Source organism: Triturus cristatus, chromosome 3_1 (genome assembly GCF_964204655.1).
Source record: "Triturus cristatus chromosome 3_1, aTriCri1.1, whole genome shotgun sequence".
Lineage (NCBI taxonomy): Eukaryota > Metazoa > Chordata > Amphibia > Caudata > Salamandridae > Triturus > Triturus cristatus.
In genome coordinates, this window is record NC_140583.1 from 1,159,226,668 (window position 1) to 1,159,249,487 (window position 22,820).

A 22,820-nucleotide genomic window follows, 5' to 3' on the forward strand; every position below is an offset into this window, starting at 1 on the left:
AAAACAAGTCACATATTGACAAAACCAAAAGGCTGACCACCAATTTCAGACCTGCTGGCTTTGCCAATGCTTGTTTGTTTTTATGTTTCTCATAATCTTATTGACACTGGTTACATTGATTTTCCATTATGAATATCTTTGGGAAATACTAGCATAAATCAACACATTTTACTAAATGATGCTGCTAGGAAATGGTACCCAAAAGTTTACAGTAGTTTAGCTAAAAAAAAAAGAAAGTCCTATTTGCATTTTTTGTGAACATTTTATTTTGAAAGCAAAGACTCCTCAATCTTGCTTTCAAGCTTCATAAATGTATGCATCTAATCAGAGAGCATTCTGGGAGCACTATACATAGCCTCATATTGCAAAATTTTGAAAACGCATGTACACATTTTTATACTGGAACCACTGTCAGAAGTGCAGTCCGAGATTACAACATTTACTTAGAGCGCTCACCCTAATAATAAATTAACCATAAATAAAAGTTTGACTAGCATTAACGCAAATATTACCTTAAGTGTGGACAATGCCCCTCCCTGATCCATAATGTTACTGTATATGGGCAGCCAAAGGGTTTGTGTTGTAAGGGGTTGGGCCTACTTTTCTCAAGGACAAAATACACATGAAAACTTGTTGCCCTTCACCCCAAACAATATGCCCTGGGTGTCGGGCTATAGAAATACCACATCCCTGCCCCATGATAAACTATCGAGACCGTGATATAATTCTGCTAAAGGCCAGAGAAATGCAGGAGATAAGGCATCAAGCAAACACCCTCTCATTCTACCTGAATTTCACCCTGGCAGTACAGGCAGCAAGGCGAGACTTCCTACCGGCAAAACGAATTCTTAAGCAACTAAACATACCATACGCACTCATGTACCCAGCTAAACTACTAATAGACACTGAAGGTAAACCACGCTACTTCACTTACTCCAAGGCGGTCCTGGCATATGAAAGGCAACTACACAAAACTTTGGCACACGCACGCGGCCCGCCCGCATCACCCGAAGATGGCCGCACCAGTGACAATGACTAAGCTCCACATAAAAGGATCGCTACCTGAACAGAGCTGATCTACTACACCACGCTGAACTAGTTTACCACCAGCTTGCTAGGGTGTTGCAAAGCTGTGATTCACTATAAATATCTTGACACTATGCTATGATTTTGTATGCTACTTCCAAATGCACTGTAACACTCGGCCACCCTGCCCGTGAGGCTGGGGAATAGACCTGCAGAGTCCACGTGCCCCAGCGGGATAACTTCCTTGATTATTCACGGTGTTTTAGGTTGGAGAATTCTGGGTGTGGAGGGCACTGCATCTCAACCTGTTTGGTAGGTTGGAGTGGGAGGGGGGTGGTCATGGGGAGTTCGTTGTAGATGCCGGAAAAGGGGACCGTTTACCCTGAGGGATGTTGTTTCACTGTTATGTTCCCCTAAGATTACGCTTACTGTTCCATTAAGACACTACATCCCTACTTGCAATGCTATAATTTCTTCTAGCTCTTATTTGCGACACCAAAATGCTTGACAGCACACACACTCCATAATTGACCTATGACTAACGTGACATTCTTAACATGTAACATTAAGGGTATCAACAACCACCGTAAATCCCGTCTCATACAGTCTTACCTTGCAAGACATAATATTGATCTATGGTTTCAACAAGAGACACGCCTGTCTACTAATAACACTGCCTGACTCCACGCCCATGGTGGGGCAACTCCTATTCATCCGTATTCTCTAATTATGCTAGAGGGGTCAACATTCGGCTCAAAAAGGGTCTTCCATGGTGCGACACATGGTGCAACACCCATACTCCCATTGACCCAGAGGGCAGACACGCTGTGCCGATGGGCACGCTTTATTCTCAACCATTAATCATGGCGTCCAAATACAGGCCCAACTCAGAAGATCCAGATTTTTTCCTCCATATCTGGAAGCTAGTAGCAGCACATGGCCCCTGCCCAATAGTTTTGGGCAGCGATTTTAACATTGAACAACAGGGCACTCTTGATCGAACTATATTACAAGACCCACAAGCCACAACGACATTAAATTTGACTTATATTTGATAATGCGCTACTGGATGCCTGGCGTCATGGCCACCCCAATAGGCGCGAGGGCACTTGCATCTCCACCACAACTCTTGGTCCTGCATTCACTTGTAGCTAGTATCCAAGGACATAGCCAACTGATCCTCCTCTGTTGAACACTTAGTGCGCACTGTGTCTGATGACTCCCCTGTACGTCTGGTCCTCGAGATCCCCCACACCTTGCGCCGCATGTTCTCGTGGCGCCTCCCCTCCTTTGCACAGAAAAATATGGCATTTAAAGAAGAACTCTGCAGTGCCATACTAGAGTTCTTTGAATTAAACACTGGCTCGGTCAACTCACCCTCAACACTATGGGAAACTTCAAAGTAGTTGTCCATGGACTATGCATTGATAAGCAATCCAGGGTGCTCTGGGTGATTAGAGGGACTTTGGGGAGACTGGAAGCGGAAATCAAAAGGCTACATCAAACATATAGCACCAGTCCCACACCTGCCACGTTAGCGGAGATCAGGACCAAGAGTATCAAACTGAGGCGGAGCGGAAAGTGAACTTTCTAGGCCGTGAGGTGCGAGCTCGCCAATTCGGAGAAGGGCACTTTCCCGGTAAGACACTCGCTGGCTTGCTGAGGAGGCCACATCCGTCCTCATATGTGAAGGAGCTGCTAGATGACACGGGCTGCAGAGTCACATCCCCTGTAGAGATTAACGCAGCGATCTCCTCCTACTCCCAACTTAACACAGCCAGGGAGATGAGCAATCAAGACGTGCTACAGCAGTACTTTGATTCAATCGAGCTACTAAGGCTCGACCCAGGCCTCAGAGAATACGTTGATGCCCCGTTTACAACAGAGGAAATCACACAGGTTATGGCTGGCCTCACTGGCAATAAAGCTCCAGGCCTGGACGGACTAACACCTGTCTTTTATAAACAGTATGCTTCCATCCTCAACTCCCACGTTGTAGAGCTATATAACGAATCAGTTACACTACATCAACTGCATCCCTCTCTTCCTCAAGCACTAATCACAATCATACTTAAATCAGATAAGGCACCCAACCGAACTTTGACTCCTACTGTCCCATCTCATTGATCAACAAAGACAATAAAATATATACGAAACTACTAGCGAATCCGCTCCTTCCGCCCATGCCTTTAATTATACGTCCGATCAATCTGGCTCCACATCACACAACTTGCGCACTATATTTTCAGTAATGCATCAAATCAGTAATTCCCTGCCAGCAGTGGCGGCTCTCTTAGATGCCACCAAGGCATTTGACTCCACAAAATATCCCTTCCTTTTCTCGCTCTCTGGATGGCTGGATTTCAGCTCGAACTTCATCAACAAAATCCAAATGCTATACAACTTACCCTCAGCACTTATTAAAATTTATGGGCAAATCACCAGATCACTCAGGGCACGCGTCAAGGGTGTCCACTCTACCCGCTATTATTTGCAATAGCAATGGAACTGCTGGCAGCTTGGCTACACCAACGCCACACAGAGCGCGGCATTGGATTTATGGCCAGAAGCCTAGTAATTTCTATGTATGCTGATGATATTACGCTATATATTCGCAACCCGCACAAGAACCTAGCACCCATGACAAGAGAAGTAATCCGCTTTGGCAGCCACTCAGGCATGCACATCAACTGGAATAAATCCATACTCTTTCCTCTCACCGAAGCAATGTGCCCTTATCAAACAGAGTACCCACTAAAATGGGCAACCGAACCAACCAAGTACCTGGGCATATGGTTAACCAGAAACCCAGAAGAGCTCTGGAGAGCAAAATTATGGATGCACAGTGGAATGGCTCAAACTAAAATCCAGATATGGAACAAGCTTCCGCTATCAATGGCAGGATGTATTGCGATAGCTAAGATGGTGGTCCTGCCAAAGTTTTCAAATCTATTCCTTAATGTCCCAATCCCCCTCACGGTGCAGTTCTTTAAAAGACTACGCTCAGACATGATTGCGCTAACATGGCAGGCTGACAGCCGAGGGTCGCCTAAGAAACGCTACCACTACGCTTCACACACAGTGTAATGGGGGCCCCAGATTTAAAGCTATATGCACTCTGCGCTCAGGCAAGTTTCCTACATTTTTGGCTACACCTAACACCATTCCAGCCGCATCTGGTGGTGTAAGCAGATTAGGCTTCCCCTTGGCCGCTAAAAACTGCACTATTCCAGCCATATAAAGTAACTAGGGAGGAAATGAATACAACAGAATGCTTGTGCTGTGCATGGGAAGGCATCTGCAATGGACAGGCTCTGAAACTTTATACGCACCATCCATGACACTCTTCCCCCACTACACAACAAAGAAATGGCGCACCGAGCAAGATACGGGGTATGCTTACCTCTGCTGACCTCTAACCGGGCGGAAAGTTTCTCCCCCCCCTTCATCAACTCAGCAACAATCGCAACAACCCCATTAGAAACTTTTTTATACTACCAAATTAGAGCGACCTGCAGAAACACAAACATCCCGTTCCCAGACCCCCCCACCAGTCAACGCGGCACTCGAATATGTTCATACAGCCACGTCGCCATGCAAACTCTACTCACTAATGTTGTCAGCCTCCCTGCTGGGCACTGAACAGGCTCGTCAGGCCTAGGAAATGGACATGATCACTGGCCTATCGATGGAACAATGGCAATACTGTTGTAACCAGACTGAGCGACTCTACCCCATGACAGATTGAGGTTGATACACTTCAAATACCTACACAGACTATATCGCACCCCGAAGGCTCTCTATAAGATGGACCCGACTGCCGACGTGAGGTGCATGTGGTGCTCCGCACCAGACGCCATGTTCAAACATTTAGCTGGACGTGTCCGCATGTGGCAGAATACTGGAGGGTGGTATACGAGATAATAAGTGCCATCACATAAACCTCATAGCACCAGTCCTGCTCATATGTTTACTCGGATATGTTAAAGAAATTCCTGACACAAACCGACGATTGGTAGCGTTACTTCTACTGCTGGCCAAGTGTAGGATGGAGATACACTGGTGTCACAAACCAGCACCATCTGCTAAAGCATGGCTCGCTGATGCGGCACACTGCCAGACACATCTGACCACATATTGGAGCCTCATGCCCCCAGTGAGCCACCCACACAACATCTGGGACCCACTGGTAACATACCTTCTCCAGTTAGACAACACTGACTCAAATCCAAGCTCCCCTGGTGAGAACTCAACACGAACCACATAGAGACCCTGCATGAAGATACAGTAGAACCTCATCTGTGCGACACTGGTCGCTGATTTCACATGCTGCATACCCCAGTCATGCCCCAAGAACGACCAGGTAGGTTACTGGGTAACCTGTGGATATTCGGTTGTGTCAAATTGCTGTCGTAAATGAACAATGCCAAACTCATTGTACTGGAATGTAACTAAATGTATGCCTCTCTTGACAAAAAGATTAAAAAATAAAAAATAAAAAAAAACTTTAAAGGAGAAAATAATTTATCTTTTTCAAACCACATTTTGAATTCTAACCTACTGGAAACAATTGAAATAATCCTTGTTACCCTTAAAGACTGCTAAAACTTCATGATGCATATATTCTACAACGATCTCATGGCTAACAGTTCGCCCTATCTTTCATTTTGTTGGCAATATTATTTCTCTTCATTTGTAGAATGCATTTACTAAGAAACTTCCAATAGTATTTTGTATGATACATCTCAGCTCTCTGCTCCACAAAAAGACGAGTGAATTTGTAAAGGTGTGTAGAATGGGAAGCCAGAACAATGTCATCGTCCCCTGTCGTAACAATGGAGATATTCACAATTAAAACTCGAACTTTTGGCACTCATGCCACAAACTACATACCGACAAGTGGGTATCAAATGTTAGCGAGCATTGTCAAGCAACTGTATCTTATCCAAAATGGTCACCACTGCATTTAATCGATATAAAGTAGCATCAGCCATCTGCAGAATTCAATGGGAGTGGTTATTGTAGGATCAAAATGCTTATATGGATGCGTATACATTTAAAAAAGTAAGGGTGAGTTTCCAGCTAGATAAATATTTGCAAATATGGATAATATCATGTCACAGACGAAAGCAGTGGGGATCCTTTTAGGAAACATGCATTATATTGGACTCATCAGTGGCACAGTATCAGCTGATATTGATACAGAAAATGATTACATTGTTGGAAGTGTGCATACAAAAAGGCACTTGGGGGTTTCTGCCCCGTGGGTTTCATTTGGTACACACAATATACTAACCTGTTGTTCGACTAATGGTTTCCATGCGATCTTGGGTAAAGGGATCCTCTTCTTTAATACTGAATGATACAACTGGTGGGAAAAGCAACATTTCTTATTCAAAAACATAGTTTAACTTAGCATTACATAAGAAGATACATCAAAAATTATAAGTAACCCTCCTGGAGGAAAAGCAGGGCTGGGGTGAGAATACCACACTGAATGCACCTATCACAAGAGGTCTGTGTTGATAAGAACTCTGTGGTGAGCTGATCACTCTTAACACCTCATAGAGCTTTATCACAGCATGCCATGCTTCAAAAAGCAATTGATACGTAAGACATGGAGTAGGTTTTTGGGTGGTTTGAGTTTAAAAGTAATTGATGAGGAGGCTTCGAATTTCTAAGCCCAGCCACCTCACAACGTTGTATTTTTTGCTGGTCAACATCACACTGTTAGCTTTCTGATGTCTGAGCAGAATGTCACATACTTGATAACAATAAACCTGACCCCTGTTGGAGCAGACAAAGGACCACAGAGACAAAGGATGACCTAGCCTTCTTCAGTTTGAAAAGTGAATGGACAGGTGAGAACTATCATCAAAACCTATGCAGGTATTGGGAATATATTACAGGACCCCAAGGTGAATCATATCAAACACCACCAAGAGATCAGCAACAGACATGCACCACTTCTATCCAACATACACCATCAATAAGCTGTAATGCCAATTCACTATACACCATGGTCAGGCACCAGACTAATATACAGATTTTTTGTGGCATTGGAAATATACCATAAAGTACATTACAATATTTACATATTTCTGAAACAGTTTAGGACATAGGTGAACTCCCCACTTCCCATATTCAGCAATGGGAAAATGGGGTCTGTAAGGATTTAGTCAACAGAACTTTCAAGTGCTGGGCTTTAGTCAACTTAATTTGCATGTGCTGGGACCTGCTCAGCGTGTATGTTTGAAATGATGGATTCAGCAACAGCATGGAAGGTAAAGACGTGTCTGGCATTTATAGTTAAACAATATGTAAAATGCACCTGCTGGCCCATGGTTACTGTGCAAATGGCTTTTTGGTACATGCAAAACATGCACTAAGCATTTGCCACGGAGCAATTTGCATTAGTGCTTGCACATGAATGAATTCTTGACACAGAGTCAAATAGGTGAAGCAAATCCTCTTTCCACTCTCCACGATACTCCACAATACACACAGGAATGAATACAAAGAGCACACCAAACACAAAGTAAGAAATACGTTTAACGTAAAGGTTTACAAATGTAGAATCAGTGATCAGTATACTTGAGACCGCATTTAGAGGTAGACTGTCAGAACCGTGAACACTGAATACTGTTTCTTTGATCGACACATTTTAAATCAAACACTTGCTCTAGCAAACAGGCCAGATTGAGAATACCTCGTTCAATTATTGGGCAGAATATATGAACAGGTATATTAGTGAATTTTACACTGTTCAAAGGACACATCGTTAAAAACCACGCGAGTGCAACATTCTTTGATAAAATAAATCCTCTGATAATGAGAAAGGGAGGACTATGTAAATCAATAGCTGCAATAATTTTCTACCAGATATAATTTGCTGAAGTTACTTCTTGTCCAATAATTGCAAACACTGAAAGGTTTGCGGTCTTTTTTTGTGAAGCAGCAACATTCAGTAGTACGTAGCCCAACCACGTGCATCAGTGACAACTTGCTGGGGAAGAGACTTGTACTGGAAAGTTCTAAAACAAAAGCTCATTTTCCGAATGGTATTTGGTCCTCTACACAGAGAAACAGTAAAGGCTCAAATGACTCTGGCCTCACCCGCCCCTCACCTACCAAAAAAATTCAAGCTCGTCGGTAGCAATGCAAGTTTCCTGCCACACACTTTTTTACACGTAAACAGCAGGTGCAGCTAGGGAGAACTATCGAAGCTTTCCCCTCTGCATCAGAACAAATACACGCACCCATAATGCACCAACTCTGGACGCTACAGCAGCCCAATGTATGACGTTATCAATTCAATTCAAATTAACTTTATTCGACACAAGACCACAAACGTTTGACAAACAAACAATGCAGTTTTAAAATACCTTTTTAAAATATTTTTAAAAAAGGTGATAAAAAATCCTTAATTAGGTAAAATCACAATTAAGAATAAATGCCTCATCGGCCATAAAATTTCATATTTGTTAAAATAGAATTATACAAATCATTTCTTCTCCCCAACCAGTTACTGTGATTCAGAACGTTTCCTAATGCCCATTGCTGTTTTAATGAAATTTAACACTGCACTACAAATAACAGAATTGGTAAACGATTGCAGATGTCTAAAGCCCTCAACATATGTACATGGACGAAAATTCGTTAGTGGGGGTACCAAGAATCTTCTCCTCGGTTCTTTATAATGTGCAGGGGGCTCTGGGTTGCCATATCTTCGCAAGGGCAGGGGGTAAGATTGTCCAACCACCCATATTGTTTGGGAAATGCCGCTAAAAAGTTCAAAGTGCCTAAGCAGAATCTTCTTAAAAGAAAACGCATCTGACTATTCGTGGTGAAGGATAGGTAAAATTGATGTTTAGGCATAAAAGGGCAGCTAGGACCGGACGTCCCCAATTGGGAATGACGCAAGGTTGCCCAGATGTTATACTCCTCTTTTATTATAACCTTCGCATCTCTAGGGCTACTAATCGGAGTGTCAAAGTACTTGCCCAACCCAATCTCGAATAACCTATCCCTCACAAAATAAAGCCAAGGAATCTTCAAAGACTTGTCCAAATTAATGCAGTCTTCGATGGTCTCCCTAGAGAACTAATTCTTCAGAGACCCGTATTCTGGTCCATAAGAGCAGGGGGGCAAAGTCAATGCGATTCCATCCCCACTTCTTGGTGAGAGAAAGAGGTGGCAGAACTATTTGGAATCAACAACAAGCGTTTCATGAACTTGTTTTCCATCACTTGGTCTGGCTAGAATATATCAGGGGATTTGACGTTATTTGTTTACAGGAAACATGGGCTAAAGAGAGTATAGTGATGGATGGCTATCATGCCTTAGATGTGCCTGCCACAGCATCCTTATCTGGGAGGGCAAAAGGAGGGCTGGTAACCTTACTTACAGTTAAATTGGTTCCATAAAAGCTCACTGTGTAGGATCATCACAGTGGTTTCAATTGATTATGATTGTGTGACGTTATCTTGCACCAACAGTAGACTCGTGCTGTCTTGCCTACAATACTGAAAACAGAGTTGCACCAACAGCAACACTGCATTAACTCTGAGCACAACAGTACATTTGCAACCCCTCTGCACCATTTCTACACACTACACTATCCCTGTAATCAACAGCATATTTACTCTACACCTCCAGCCAAAAGCACATCTCAAATCTCTGGACACAACAGCATGATTGCAACATCAAGTGCAAAATCAGCAAACCATTGGCGCAATGACATGGCTGCCCTGCCTCTGAAAGTACAGCTGCTCCATTACTGAATCTGAGATCACAGCTGCAGGAGATGTGCATCAAGCAGCAAAAGTGCACCATGCTTATGACAGTTCTTTTTCTGCCAATGTCAAACTTAAAGTGCTTCTGAAATAACAGGAGTGGTACTAATCCCATTAGGATTGTGTTGCTCCTCAACTAGACCCGGTAACAAATTTCAAAGCAAATAACATTGCAAATGGTAAATAACACTAGGCTTTACAATTACAACGAAGCAAATACTTAAAAAAAAGTAATTAAAAATGAAGGTTTATTAAAGGTTTTAAATTATTAGAGAGGGCAACATAAATGGTTAGAATCAGTCAATTGGTAATTTTAAATCAAGAGATGTACATCAGAATAAAGTTTAAATGTTATTTAATAGCAGAACAAAATACAATCCAGCTCAATTAATATAAGTCAGACCTAGTGTCCCCTCCTAAAGATCAGTGGAGAGTGAGCCCAACCCCTTCAGGAAAGGGCTCTTTTTATAATGCAACACACTATTAGTATTATAGATTAAATACATTTGTGTAAGCGTAACCAATCGGGTTAAAGGAAGACCAAACATACTGCAGTTCCCATCCCTGTTGCCCTTCAGACACCTCAATAGTTAGTACAAATGTTACTACTCAATACACAAGGATAGGTTTTCATGAGAATCACTGTGGTCCCAATCGGTTAGGCCTTAGGAACATTCACTCTCAGTGAAACAGTGTGCAACAGAACTCTAAAGAAAAGAAACATGAGTCTGTACCTGGGAAAGTGACATCACATCTCAAAACACAGTTTACACAGTATGCATGAATAGTCGGTGTGCCGAGTTAAACAGAAATGAAAACAAGCATTTGCAATGTAATAGGTCTCGCAATTATGCTAGTTTGAGCTATTGGCATTGTAAGTGACAAAGCCTTTTAATTGTGATTTTGTTTGTGAAACATAAATAGAAGGCATTGTCATTTACAATGGCAATAGCTTAAACTCGCGTTAATGTGAGACCTATTGCATTGCAAATGCTTATTTGAAGGTTTTGCCTTGTGAGGCAGTCCTCTGGGAGTGCTAGCAGCTGTGGGGACTGTGGGCAGTCATGGAAAGCCCAAGGGGAGGAGAGCCTGGCAGGGAAGGGGGGTTAAATGAACAAATTACTTACCTTCGGAAACGATAAATCTGTAAGAAACATAGGTTAATTATAGATTCCTTACCTTAGAATTACCCCCAGGCATCAGACTGGATCCGGAAAGTTTTGTCAGCAGTACCCCTGCACGTCGAAAGGTGACGAAGGTAGACTCTGCGTTCGTCGTCGGCGTCGTGATCGCCGGGATGACATCGCGGTAGCTACATAGACGCCGCTCTCGCGCACTGACGTCAGTTCTGTACAAGACTTTCCACTCCAGAAGCGCAGAGCCATGCAAGACACGGACCACTGGTGCACAAAACTAGGACCTTGAAAGGAAGTCCTTAACCCTAGAAGTCAGTTCGCAGAAAGGGGAGGATGGGTGGGGCGGTAAGGAACCTATAACTAACCTATGTTTCTTACAGATATATCGTTACCGAAGGTAAGTAACTTGTTTATCTGAAAGAAACAGTTAGTTATAGATTCCTTACCTTAGAATAGATACCCCAGCGAACCAAATTCACACCAGAAAGTCCTGGAGAACAGAACGGCCAAAGAAGCTGTCTTTCCGGACTTGGCTGTCCAGGCAGTAGTGTTTGGTGAATGTGTGCAGCAATGCCCACGTAACTGCCTGACAGATGTCATTTAGGAGGACTCCTCGTCCCAAAGCAGTAGTAGCTGCCGTCGCCCTGGTGGAATGGGCGGGCAGCCCCACTGGAAGCTCCTTCTTTGCCTAAGAGTAGCAGGCTTTGATGCACAGAAAGACCCACCTGGAGATGGTTTGTTTGTGCACGGCCTGACCTTTATTAGCGCCCACGTAACCAACAAAGAGCTGGTCGTCCACCCGGAATTGTTTGGTGCGATCAAAGTAGACGGAAAGCGCACGATTTGGATTCAAAGGGTGGAGCCTCTTTCTCTTTTGAAGGAGGCGGAGGCGGAAAGAAGGTGGGCAAAGTGATGGTTTGGCCAATGTGGAAAGAAGTAACCACCTTGGGAATAATGGAAGGTCTAGTTCTCAGGACCACCTTGTCCGGATGGACAGCCAGAAAGGGAGGCTTGGAAGAAAGAGCTTGTAGCTCACTCACCCTGTGTGCAGAGGTGATGGCCACCAGACAGACAGTTTTCAAAGTGAGAAGTCTGAGAGGACAGTTATGTAGCGGCTCAAAGGGAGCGCACATGAGGTATGTAGGAGAGTAGGATCTGCACTTATGTTGCCCCCACTTTTTTTCTTATGTATACACTGGTTTCTGGCTATAGTCAGGCTGGCTCCCTGCTAATCAGGGCCCCAGTCTCTCTGTTCTCTCTAAATGACTTGGAGTGCATATTAGATGCACTAGTGATTGGTTACTGTGGTGCCTTATGAGCCCCTAGTATATGGTACCTTAGGTACCAAGGGCATAGGTACTTTACAGGCCTACCAGGGGCTGAAGCATGTATTATGCCACCCCTGGGAAGCAGACTAAATCTGACACCTCAGGCCTGCTACTGCAGCCTGGGTAAGGTAGTGTTAGCACTCCTCACTGAGGTATAGGTTCCTATATCTTACCATACACACACATATAAACCTATCAGTCACCCCTATGGCAGGCCCTATCAATCCTGAGGGCAGGGTGCTTGGTTTACAATGTGAGGGGGTGCCTCTGCCTGAGCAGGGCCCCTCTGCAGCTGGCAGGGTCTATTCCCTGTGGCGGTTTGTGGATGCGGTTAAACCATATACTCTTAAGTGCATTATAACCTCCCGGTTAATGCTAACGTTGGAATGACTGCATCAAAACATGTCGTGTTTGGTGTCAAACAACTTGGAATCATACCCCCACATCCGTCCATGATGTGGGAGTATGATCCCACCCTTCTATAGGGGATGACATGTACCTACTGTGGTAACACGGTATAAATCTGAAAGAGCCCTGGCATCACAAAATGGATGCCATCAGCACAGACACTGGGCTGCCCTCCTGCTGCTAACCGAAACTCACAGTGGAGGAAGCCCAACAATAGGAATCCTGTCTCAGGGAGGTGTCACCACCTTCCAGACAGGATTTAGTGTATTGGAGCTGGGTGGGTGTACTCTTAGAGTGCTTTGAAGTCCTGCACTGGGGGAGCAGTAGGCTCCTCTGTGCATATGCCAGCTCAAACCGGTTCAGGGGCTACCAGCCCCTGCTCTGGCGCGAAACTGGACAAAGGGGAGTCGGTGTAACCATCCACAGCCTGACTCTCCTAGAGGAGTGGTCATAGAGCTAGTCCCTCCCTTTCTTTCACTAGAAGATAGGTACACCTTGCCATTGCAAGTTAGATAACCCCTGGACGATGCTTTACAAGAAGAATCCTGGCCCTTCGACGTTCCACTACCTTTGGAAGACAGAAGAATCTCCCTTGGATTCAAGGAGTGACTCCCCTGCTTGGCAGGCACCAAAACTTGAAACAACGGTCTCAAACTTTCCCGCTCCCGCCGGAGTCCGAAGTCCCTGCAACCCCAGAAGCGGATTTCCTGACCGCTCGTCGGCCATTTTGAGTCCCCAGCGAAGCTGTGGCGTCTGGACCCCACGAGTGACGAGGAACTGCAACACCTGGGAACCGTGAACTATTGTCGAGTGCAACCCCTTCACGACGTTCAACGAACTTGTGCTTTGGACCATTTGTTGCCCAAGCCTCCAGCAGGTTTTGCAGCAAAACTCAGAGGCCTACCACGTCCCGAGTGACCGTGGGCTCCTGTGAAGCATTTCCTCAAGAGGCGTCTTCGCGATCCCTTGCCCGTTGGCTTGTGGGTCTCCCGAAGACTTTATCGACTAAAAGGGTTCCCCTGGTTGCTCCAGGCCTGCCCTCACTTACCCTCGCTGGGTGAGTCCCTCAGACCTTGCTGGTCTGCACCATCGACTTTCTTCACTCTACACGAGACTTGCTTTTGCCAAGGCTTGTTGGCTCCAATCCGGTTGCCGACACCACCATCAGCTGCAGACGTCGTGGGACACTCCGAATCCAGCTGCTGGTCATCGTCGAACTCTCCTGGACCTCGTGAGCGAAGAGTCAAAACACCATCGACGACCTGAAATCACCCGACATCCGTGGGCATCCATCTTCCTGGCCCCGAGTCACTGGCAAGTGACTGTGAACACTGTCCCTTCAATTTTCAGGTCTTCTCCATCTTGAATCCAGCCTTGGATTCCACCTGACACTTCTTCAGTCGCCGCAAGTAGCAAGTCTTCTTTGGTCTCCATAGAAAACAGCGACGCGACCCGACACCAAAAGACACCTATGCACCCGGCTTCCATAGGTGATGTAACTCGTGCACTCCGGTGCCCTAGTGTGTGTTGGCCCTCAAATTACTTACCTTGTAAGTGGCTTGCTTGTAGACTTCCTCGAAGTACCCTAAAACTTTAAAATCAAACCGCGACTTGCTCCATTGTAATCAATATCACTGCAGTCGTGAAGCCCAAGCGATTCTACAGGCCCTAGGCCTTGTCCTTCTGCAAGTCGACTTTCCCAAACCTCTTTAATATATGGTCTGGCACGCCCCTAGGGCCCCAGCCATATTTGTGCTTAACTTATTGTGAAACGTTGATATTTGAATGTGTTCCTGACTTCTAATCACATAAAGAGATTAGTAGAGTGTGTCTAGAAATAAATACATATATATTTGATATATATACCTGTGTGGTGTCCTTTCATTTGGTAATTCAGGAGATTATAAGATAAAACAAGCTGCTTTACATTCCTCTGAGACTTAGCCTGAAGGCTGCTATCCACAGCTACCACTAGGATAGCTTTCTTTAAAAGGTTGTCTTAAACCTATCTACCATAAGAGTCGAATTGGACTGGTGCAAGGTGGCCACTATAACTAGTGACCAGCATATGCCAGGCCAACTTCTCACAAGGTAGGCACGAACCAAGTTCAAATTTGTCTGAGGCATTATGAAGGGAACAGGAGGAAAAAGATGAGTAATGCCCTTAAGGAATCTATTAACAACAGGGGACGAAGAGAGAAGGCTGATCAGGAATCCTAAGGAAGGCTGAAATGGCAGAGAGGTAGCCCTTTAGAGTGCTGCTGGGCCAAAGAAAAGAGGAACAAGAGAACTCCAGAAAGAGGGGCGGAAAGGGGATCCACAGCCTTTGCTGCGCACCATGCCACAAATTTGTTCCATCTGCAGGAGTAAACCGTCTTAGCGGAGGGACGCCTGGCATCCAAGATAACATTGCAGACTTCGGGAGGCAGGTCAAATGACGTCAACTGCTGCCGCTCAATCTCCATGCAAGGAGGTGGAGGCTGGACAGGTTCGGGTGGGGGACCGTCCCCTGCTGCTGCGAGAGAAGATCCTACCGAAAATGCAGTCTGATCAGAGGATCGATGGCCATGTGGAGCAGCTCGGGATACCAGACTCTTCGTGCCCAATCCGGAGCCACAACAATGACCTGGGCCTGGTCGCGCTTGATCTTCTTCAGCACTCTGGGCAGAAGTGGTATAGGCGGTAAAGCATATAGAAGACCGCCCTAGGCAAGAGTAACTGGGGATGTCCTTCCACACCCGTCCCCCAGGTTATACCCCTGTTCCACCCTAGTTCATGTGCCATATCTGGAACCTGAGACAACAGGGTATACGCAATACGATATATCTATACGTTATGCATGCTCCCCGTTAACGTACCACCAGTATACACAGATGAACGGTACCACCATTGGATGTACAATTGACTTAACTCTGCGAAACTTTGTATAATGTACACTGTGTGAAATATGAAAATGGCAATAAAAATAAGTTTAAAAAATAAATAAAAAAAAAAAGAAGACCGCAACTCAACTCATGACAAAAAGCGTCGGCTAGCGAGTGCCGCCTTGGAAATTCCAACGCGCAGAACTGCTGACATTGCGCGTTCTCTTCGGTGGCGAATAGATCTAACCAAGGATCTCCCCACTGCTGAAAGAGACCTTGCACCACCTGCGAGTGAATATGCCATTTGTGATCCATCATGCAATTGCAGCTGAGTTCACCCGGCCTGGCGTTCAGAGAACCTGCCAGGTGTTGAACTACCAGGGATATGCCCTGATGTTCCAGCCATGTCCAGAGGCGGAGGGCCTTCTGACATAGGGTCCACAACCCCACCCGCCTGGTTTGTTGCAGTACCACATGGAGGTGGTGTTGTCCGTGAACACCTGTACTACTCTTCCCCGGACAGAAGGAAGGAATGCCTTCAGTCCAAGACGAATCGCCCGAAGCTCCAGAAGGTTGATTTGGAGCCCAGACTCCGCCTGAGACCAGAGACCTCTGATCTCCGCCTCCCCCGTGTGGCTGCTCCATCCCAAAAGTGATGCATCGGTCACCACTGTGAACTCTGGTTGAGGAAGGGAGAGGGATCTGCTGCTAACCCAATCCTGGTTCATTAGCCTCCACTGCAATTGGTGTGCAGTGCCCCCCGAGATCTAGACTCAATCGGACAGATTCCCCTGATGTTGCGCAAACTGGAACTTCAGGTCCCACTGCAGAGCCCGCAGATGCCATCTGGCATGATCCAACAAAAGGATGCGGGAGGCCATCAGACACAGCAGCCGGAGGGTCATCCTGACCAAAACCCGGGATAGAGGCCAAAGGGGAGCACGGTAATCTGAAAGTACTCGTGGCCTACCGTGAACCGCAGGTAACGCCGGTGGACCGGTAGGACGGGGATGTGAAAATAAGAGTCCTGCAAGTCCAACGCTACCATCCAGTCTCCAGGGTCAAGGCCAGACAAGACCTGAGTGAGCGTCAACATTTTGAACTTCTACCTCCGGAGGAAGCGGTTGATGTTCCTGAGATCCAAGACAGGACGCAGGCCTTTGTCCTTCTTGGACACCAGAAAGTAGTGGGAATAGCGACCACGACCTACTTTTGGGGCAGGAACACGCTCAATGGCTCCCTTGGCCAAGAGTGCCAAACCTTCCTGTTGGAGAAGGGCCAAATGATCCTCTGACATGCAATGGTATGGATGGAGGGGTAGTCTCGAAAGGGAGGGAGTATCCCCTTCGGACTATTTGCAAAACCCACCTGTCCGGCGTGATGGTGCGCCAGTGGGGGAGGTGATGGCAGACCCTGCCGCCCACTGGCATTTGGTGGCCCTGAAAGGTCGGACTAGGAGGGTTTGGAGGCTGCTGCAGAGGGGGCTGTGGTGGACTGGCCAGATCGCTGGCCCCCAGAACCACGGCACTGGTTCCCACATCCCCAGCCGCGCAGAGGCTGAACAGCTTGCACTGGCCTGTGGCCCTGGGCGGGACCTGGAGGGCACCCCTTCCGTAGCCGCAAAAGGGACAAAAGGCAGACTGCGCAGGGCGGGTGGTGGAGAGGCCCAAGGACCTGGCCATAGCCAGAGAGTCCTTAAAGTGCTCCAGCGCATTGCCATCCTTGTCGCTGAAAAGGCGACAGCCATCAAAGGGCATGTCCATAAGAGTGACATCCCCGGAAAACCAGTTGACCGCAACCAGGCGTAGCGTCGAAGGGCTACTAACGTGGAAATCGTCCTGCCTAGTTCGTCGGCGTTATCCAGACCACAGAGGATGGTAAACTTCGCTGCGTCTCTCCCCTGGGCAGCTGCACGGGAGAGCACGGCCCGGGCCTCCTCCAGGCTCTGGGGCAACACCTGCGCTACCATATCCCACACAGAATGGGAGTAACGGCCCTACAGACATGCGGTGTTTACTGACCGCAATCCCAAGCTGTGGAAGAAAACATTTTCTTCCCAAGATGATTCCGCTTTTTGGATTCCCTATCGGGTCTGGTGTCGTTAGGGGATGCGCCTTTGGAAGTGGAGGGTGGACCACCAAGCTCTCAGGGCTGGGGTGTTGGGAGAGGAATGTGTGGTCACCCGGGGCTGGGCGGTGGCGTCGGGCAATCATCCTGTCCACAGGAGCACCTGTGTTGGGCCTGGACCAGGTGCCCAAAAGGATGTCCGTGAGGGCTTCATTAAACGGCAGCAAGGGCTCCGAAGAGCTCGCTGCCGGTTGAAGGACCTCTGTCAGGAGGTTAGTCCTGACTGCCACCATAGGTAGCTCGAGGTGGAGAGCCTCGGCCGCCCAATGAAACACCACTGCGTATGACGCTCCCTCCTCCGTAGCCACGGTAGGAGGAGACAACATGCCAAGGTCTGGTGAGGTATCCAGACCACTGGCTTCCCCCAGTTCCTCTCTCCAGTCCTGCTCATAAGCCAACTGGTCGGTTAAAGGGTCCCCAGACCCCTCCCAGTCCTCCTCACCCTCCTCTGGCTGCCAATCTGGTCTCAAAGAGCCTGGGTAGAACAGGGGCACAAAAGCACCCGTCGGATCCGGCGTCAGTTGATGTGGGTCTGACCTCGTGTCTACCTTGAGGTGGAGGCCGGGGTCGACGTCGGCTGGGGACACAGCAGACACCGGTTGCAGACGTGGTACCGGTGGAATCGGCGCAGAGGGAGGCGTAACAAGGTCGACTGGCGCCAATCCGGATCCAGGCCTGGATCCAAGTAGACCCTGCGTCGCCGGGGCCGAAGCCACTGGTGCCGAAGGCCCAGGGCCCCCAGCTGAGTCCGTGGGACCCGAAGGCACACCGGCGGAGTCAGGCTGCCCAAAAATGGCGTGCATTGCTTCGTAAAACTGATGAAGCTGGGCAGGGGTCGCTCCCAGTCCTGGGAAGGGGGGAAACCCGGAGCCGACCCTACGGGCTCCACATGGGGAGCAGCGGGAGGGGCACCACCCACATCCCTCATCGTGTCGGCCGACAGACGGAGAGAAGTCGAAGAGCTACGATGCTTCTTCGACTTCTTGTGCTTCGACTTACTTGACCCCGAGTGCGAAGACTTATACAAAGAATGGTGTTGGCTCCGCGACTGGTCCCTCAACCACCTCCACGACTAGGACCTCGAGCGACATGGAGCCGACTGCCAGGCCTCGAGTAGCTTTTGGGACCGTTCCCGCAAAGACTTTGGGGTCATGGTCCAGCAGTCGGAGCATGACTTGGGGTCGTGGTCGCGCTCCTGGTAGTACAGGCACTTGCGGTGCGGGTCCATTACTGACATCAGTCGGTTACAGGAACCGCTGGCCTTGAAGCCGGGTACCCCTTTTGCACCAAGAGTCGATGGACTCAAACGAATTCGACAAAAGTTGAGAAAAAGTCAGTAAAAAAGTGACTGGAGGTACCACTCTCTCCGGATCTGCGCTTGCTGGTGTGGAAAAAGAAAGAACGGACGACAGCGCGCGAGGGAGGCATCTATGTAGCTACCACAACGTCATGCAAGCGATCACGAAGCAGACAACGAACGCAGAGTCGACCACAACGCAGGGGTACTGCTGATGAAAAAGTTACCGGATCCAGTCTGACGCCTGGGGGTAATTCTAAGGTAAAGAATCTATAACTAACTGTTTCTTTCAGATATACAGATGAAGCAGTGCGGCGAGGGGCTCAAGAAGGGTGCCCGAACACATTAAAAAACAAGCATTGGCATAGCCAATAGGTCTCGCCTTTGGGACCTTATAAGTGTTTAGCCATGCAACAGTTGCATAACTAAATACTTATAAGGTCCCAAAAGCGAGACCTATTGGCTATGCAAAGCGGCCGCGAAAGTAAAAGTGATCGTGATCAAACATCAAAGCGGCCGTGCGGCCGCTAAAGTGAAAGTAATCGCGATAAAGCGTGACGCGCGCGCCCGCGCACATGCACTGTAGCTCTAGGCTGGCCTGGTAGCACTTTTTGGAGCCCTCTCAATAAGTCTCGCCAGACCAGCGCATGCGCTGGGTCAGGCGAGACCTAATGATAATGTGCACAACTAAATAATTAAAAGCGGGCACCATGCTAAATATAAAGCGCGGTGCCCAATACTGTGCACAACTAAATCAGTAATTAAAAGTGGGCACCGTTCTAAAGAGCAGTGCCCGAAGACATTAAAAAAAAAAAAGTGGTTGTGATTGTCCCGGCAGCTTCGAAAGTGAAAGCGCGCACAGAGCGCTGAATGTAAACAAAGCACGTCATCCTGCTCAAGTAGGATAAACTCAATAAAGAATCTAGCAAAAATAAGCAACTGGTGCCCCAGCATTGACAGAAATACTGAATTATACTACGAAACGCAGAATGTTCTAAACATACACACAACAGAGGCAAAACAAAGAAAGTGCCAAACAAGCAGAACAAAGAGAAAGTACATATGCATATGGACACACAATTAATACATGCCGTATACAAACATCCACATTATACACAGGCACCGATATAATTGCAGAAAGAGCTCACACACCCTCCTGGAAAGGAGCATTAGAACACATACCCTCAACCGCCAAACTTGAATACACTCAGCCCCGTCCAAGCCCTCACTGAGGTATCGATTGTCAGACAGGAGGGAGAGGCGAGACAAAAAGCAGCGGGGGAGGATGCTGCCGGCGGCGGCACCTGAAGTACAAAGGCCTCTTTCTTGCAGTGTCCAATGCTGCTCGGGTTCCCGTTACCGGCTGTGCTGTGCCTGCCAAGCTCTCGCCGTCCGCACACATCCATGCCCTGGAAGCACACCCAGCTGCCTCGCCTCGCACTTCACAGTGGCTCACTTCAAATAGGGAAAACAATGAGGCATTAAAAGAGACCCCCAGGAAAACAAGTGGTCGGCAGTGTCCTGGCAACTCCGAAAGTGAAAGCGCGCACAGCGCACTGAATGTAAACAAAGCACGTAGACCGGCCTCAAGTATGACAAACTTAATAAAGAATATAGTGCTTACTGTGTAAGAACTGAAGTAAAGGGGCCAGTAACCATGGGAGGATACAAATGACTACATGGCCATACTAAGGAGGGACTAACAAGCCTATTAAGGAATCAGATGCCAGCATTTACGAAGGACAAATACACAAGTCAATGAAAAAATAAGCAGGGCTTCTCCTACGTACTCTACCTACAACAGATCACCAGTGCAGCGCTTGCACGCTGGTTCAGGCTCAACCTAAAAATGAAGGTATACTGAAACAGGGCTGTAGGCAACGTTAACCATCTTGAAATCAAGCTCTACATTAATCATTGTTAGAACAAATGAAAATTCCATTCAATACGAACTTTATTTCTGCAGTTTTAGCTATCAAAGCTTTACAAAACAATTAAAAACATTAAAACAGGTAAAAAGAATAAAACATTGCAGGTTTTAAAACGTAGATTAGGCAAAAAAAAAAATAGTGTTCTTTCAAAATCAAAATGAGAGGGCAGACTTCAGTCTAGTGGCCTAACTTCGTAGCAAAGCATTTCTGTTGCAAAGAAGTTCATACAAAGGAGGAAAGTGCACAGTGCAAGGTGTAAAGTTCATACTGGAACCTCAGTAGACAACAGTTAGACAACAGTCACAGCACAGGTAATAAGAGACATTTTTAGTGGTTCATAAAATGAAGTAAAGTACAAAGTACAGAATATAAAGTGCATGATGTAGTATACTGGATCTCCTGATAACCGATACTTGGACAATGATCCCAGCACAACTAATACAGAAACAACATGGTGGAGGATTCACAATAATTAAGAATATCTAGGTCATCGACCTTGTACCATGGGTTCATCAATCTACCAGGGGTCAAGAAAAGAAGCTGACCGGGGACAGATGAATTCCAAACCTTACAAAAACCTCTATGGGTCCGCTATGAATGTCAATAATGATCGCCCCCATGTTGAGTAGAAATTTACAGTGCGATGGCGAGAAGGATCGTACGCCAGAGCATAAAGTGGTTGCATGTGTGCTGAATGTTGGAAAGTTGATGCTATAAAATTGCGCCTCAATAGTTAAGCCTTGCCCAAAAATGTTGCCACTGTGCAAAAAAAAAAAGAGCAGGTTAGGGTCAGTTCTTAGTATTCTCAGAGTGTCAGTACGTCTCACTATGCCCATCCAGGAACATACTGGTCTTAGCCAAGACCGCCTTAGTTCTGTGTACACAGGGCAGAGTTGATCCCACTGCTTTAGCATCATAAAGCTGCAGCGCCGGGGCAAAAGGTTTAGTAAACAATGAGGAATGCTCCTTTGTTTAAAGCATTGTTTACTAAACCTGTCGCCACAACACTGCAACTTTACGATGCTAAAGCAGTGGGAACAGCTCTTTCATTATGGGGATTTTCAAATCATAGCTGTTTTAACCAAGATGGAAAACAAGTTCCAGAGAAGCCTAGATAGGCTCCCGACAAGTACCCTAATGCATCCACTTAACCTTGATATGTGGAGGCGGTCTTTAGCAGACAAAGCAATCAGTAGACCAATTTTGTATTGAACGAGAGTGAGAGCAACAACAGAACTAGCTCCGTATGCTAAAGCCATACAAGAACGCATAGAGTGGGACACATTCCACAAAATAGAATGGCTTAATGGTATTGAATGCCATTTGCTCCACGTACATATTTATCGAGTTAATATTATTGTATTAAACCCTCTAGAAATCACTTGTATTGGCAGAAATGCACAATGTCACCACCCAAGAGCACCACCTGTTCACTCAACTCTACAGTTTCACATTTTCTATATCTAATAGCACAGCTGCACTTTCCAATTGACTCAACACCACATCACTATCTGTGTACAAAATAGTATTCTACCTGTCAGCACAACTGCTCAATCTCTTTATCTACCAGCACAGCTGAACTAATCGTGCACTCATTTACACAGCTGCACTTTCAGGAGTCTTACAGCATAGATTCACAATCTCAGCTCAACCTGCTAAAAGCACAGCAGCACCACCTCTTCATCTTATAGCACAGCTGCATGATGCATGACTCCAAATACACAAGTGCAGCAAATCTTCATTTCAACAGCACAGCTGCATCTTCCGTGCATCCAAAGGCAGACTCTGCAACAACAAAAAGCCTTACTGTCTCTCCATTCAACCGCAGTCACATCTGTTCACCAACCTTGCACACAACACATGTGCTCCATTCCTGTAACAGTACATCTGCATCACTCCAACGCTCAC

At 46.7% G+C, this 22,820-nt stretch overlaps 1 protein-coding gene across 6 annotated transcripts in view; it reads right to left on the reverse strand.

The window, feature by feature from the left end:
* Nucleotides 1-22,820, reverse strand: part of LOC146861681 (uncharacterized) — a 250,552-nt gene that overhangs the window by 55,196 nt on the left and 172,536 nt on the right. For 4 of the 6 annotated variants that reach the window (XM_085646047.1, XM_085646046.1, XM_085646050.1 and 1 more), the window contains one exon: nucleotides 6,323-6,394. The exons of the other annotated variants lie outside the window; for them this stretch is intronic. In XM_085646047.1, coding sequence (XP_085502173.1) covers nucleotides 6,323-6,394 — 72 coding nt within the window. The remainder of the gene's footprint in view (nucleotides 1-6,322; nucleotides 6,395-22,820) is intronic. 6 annotated transcript variants of the gene reach the window in all.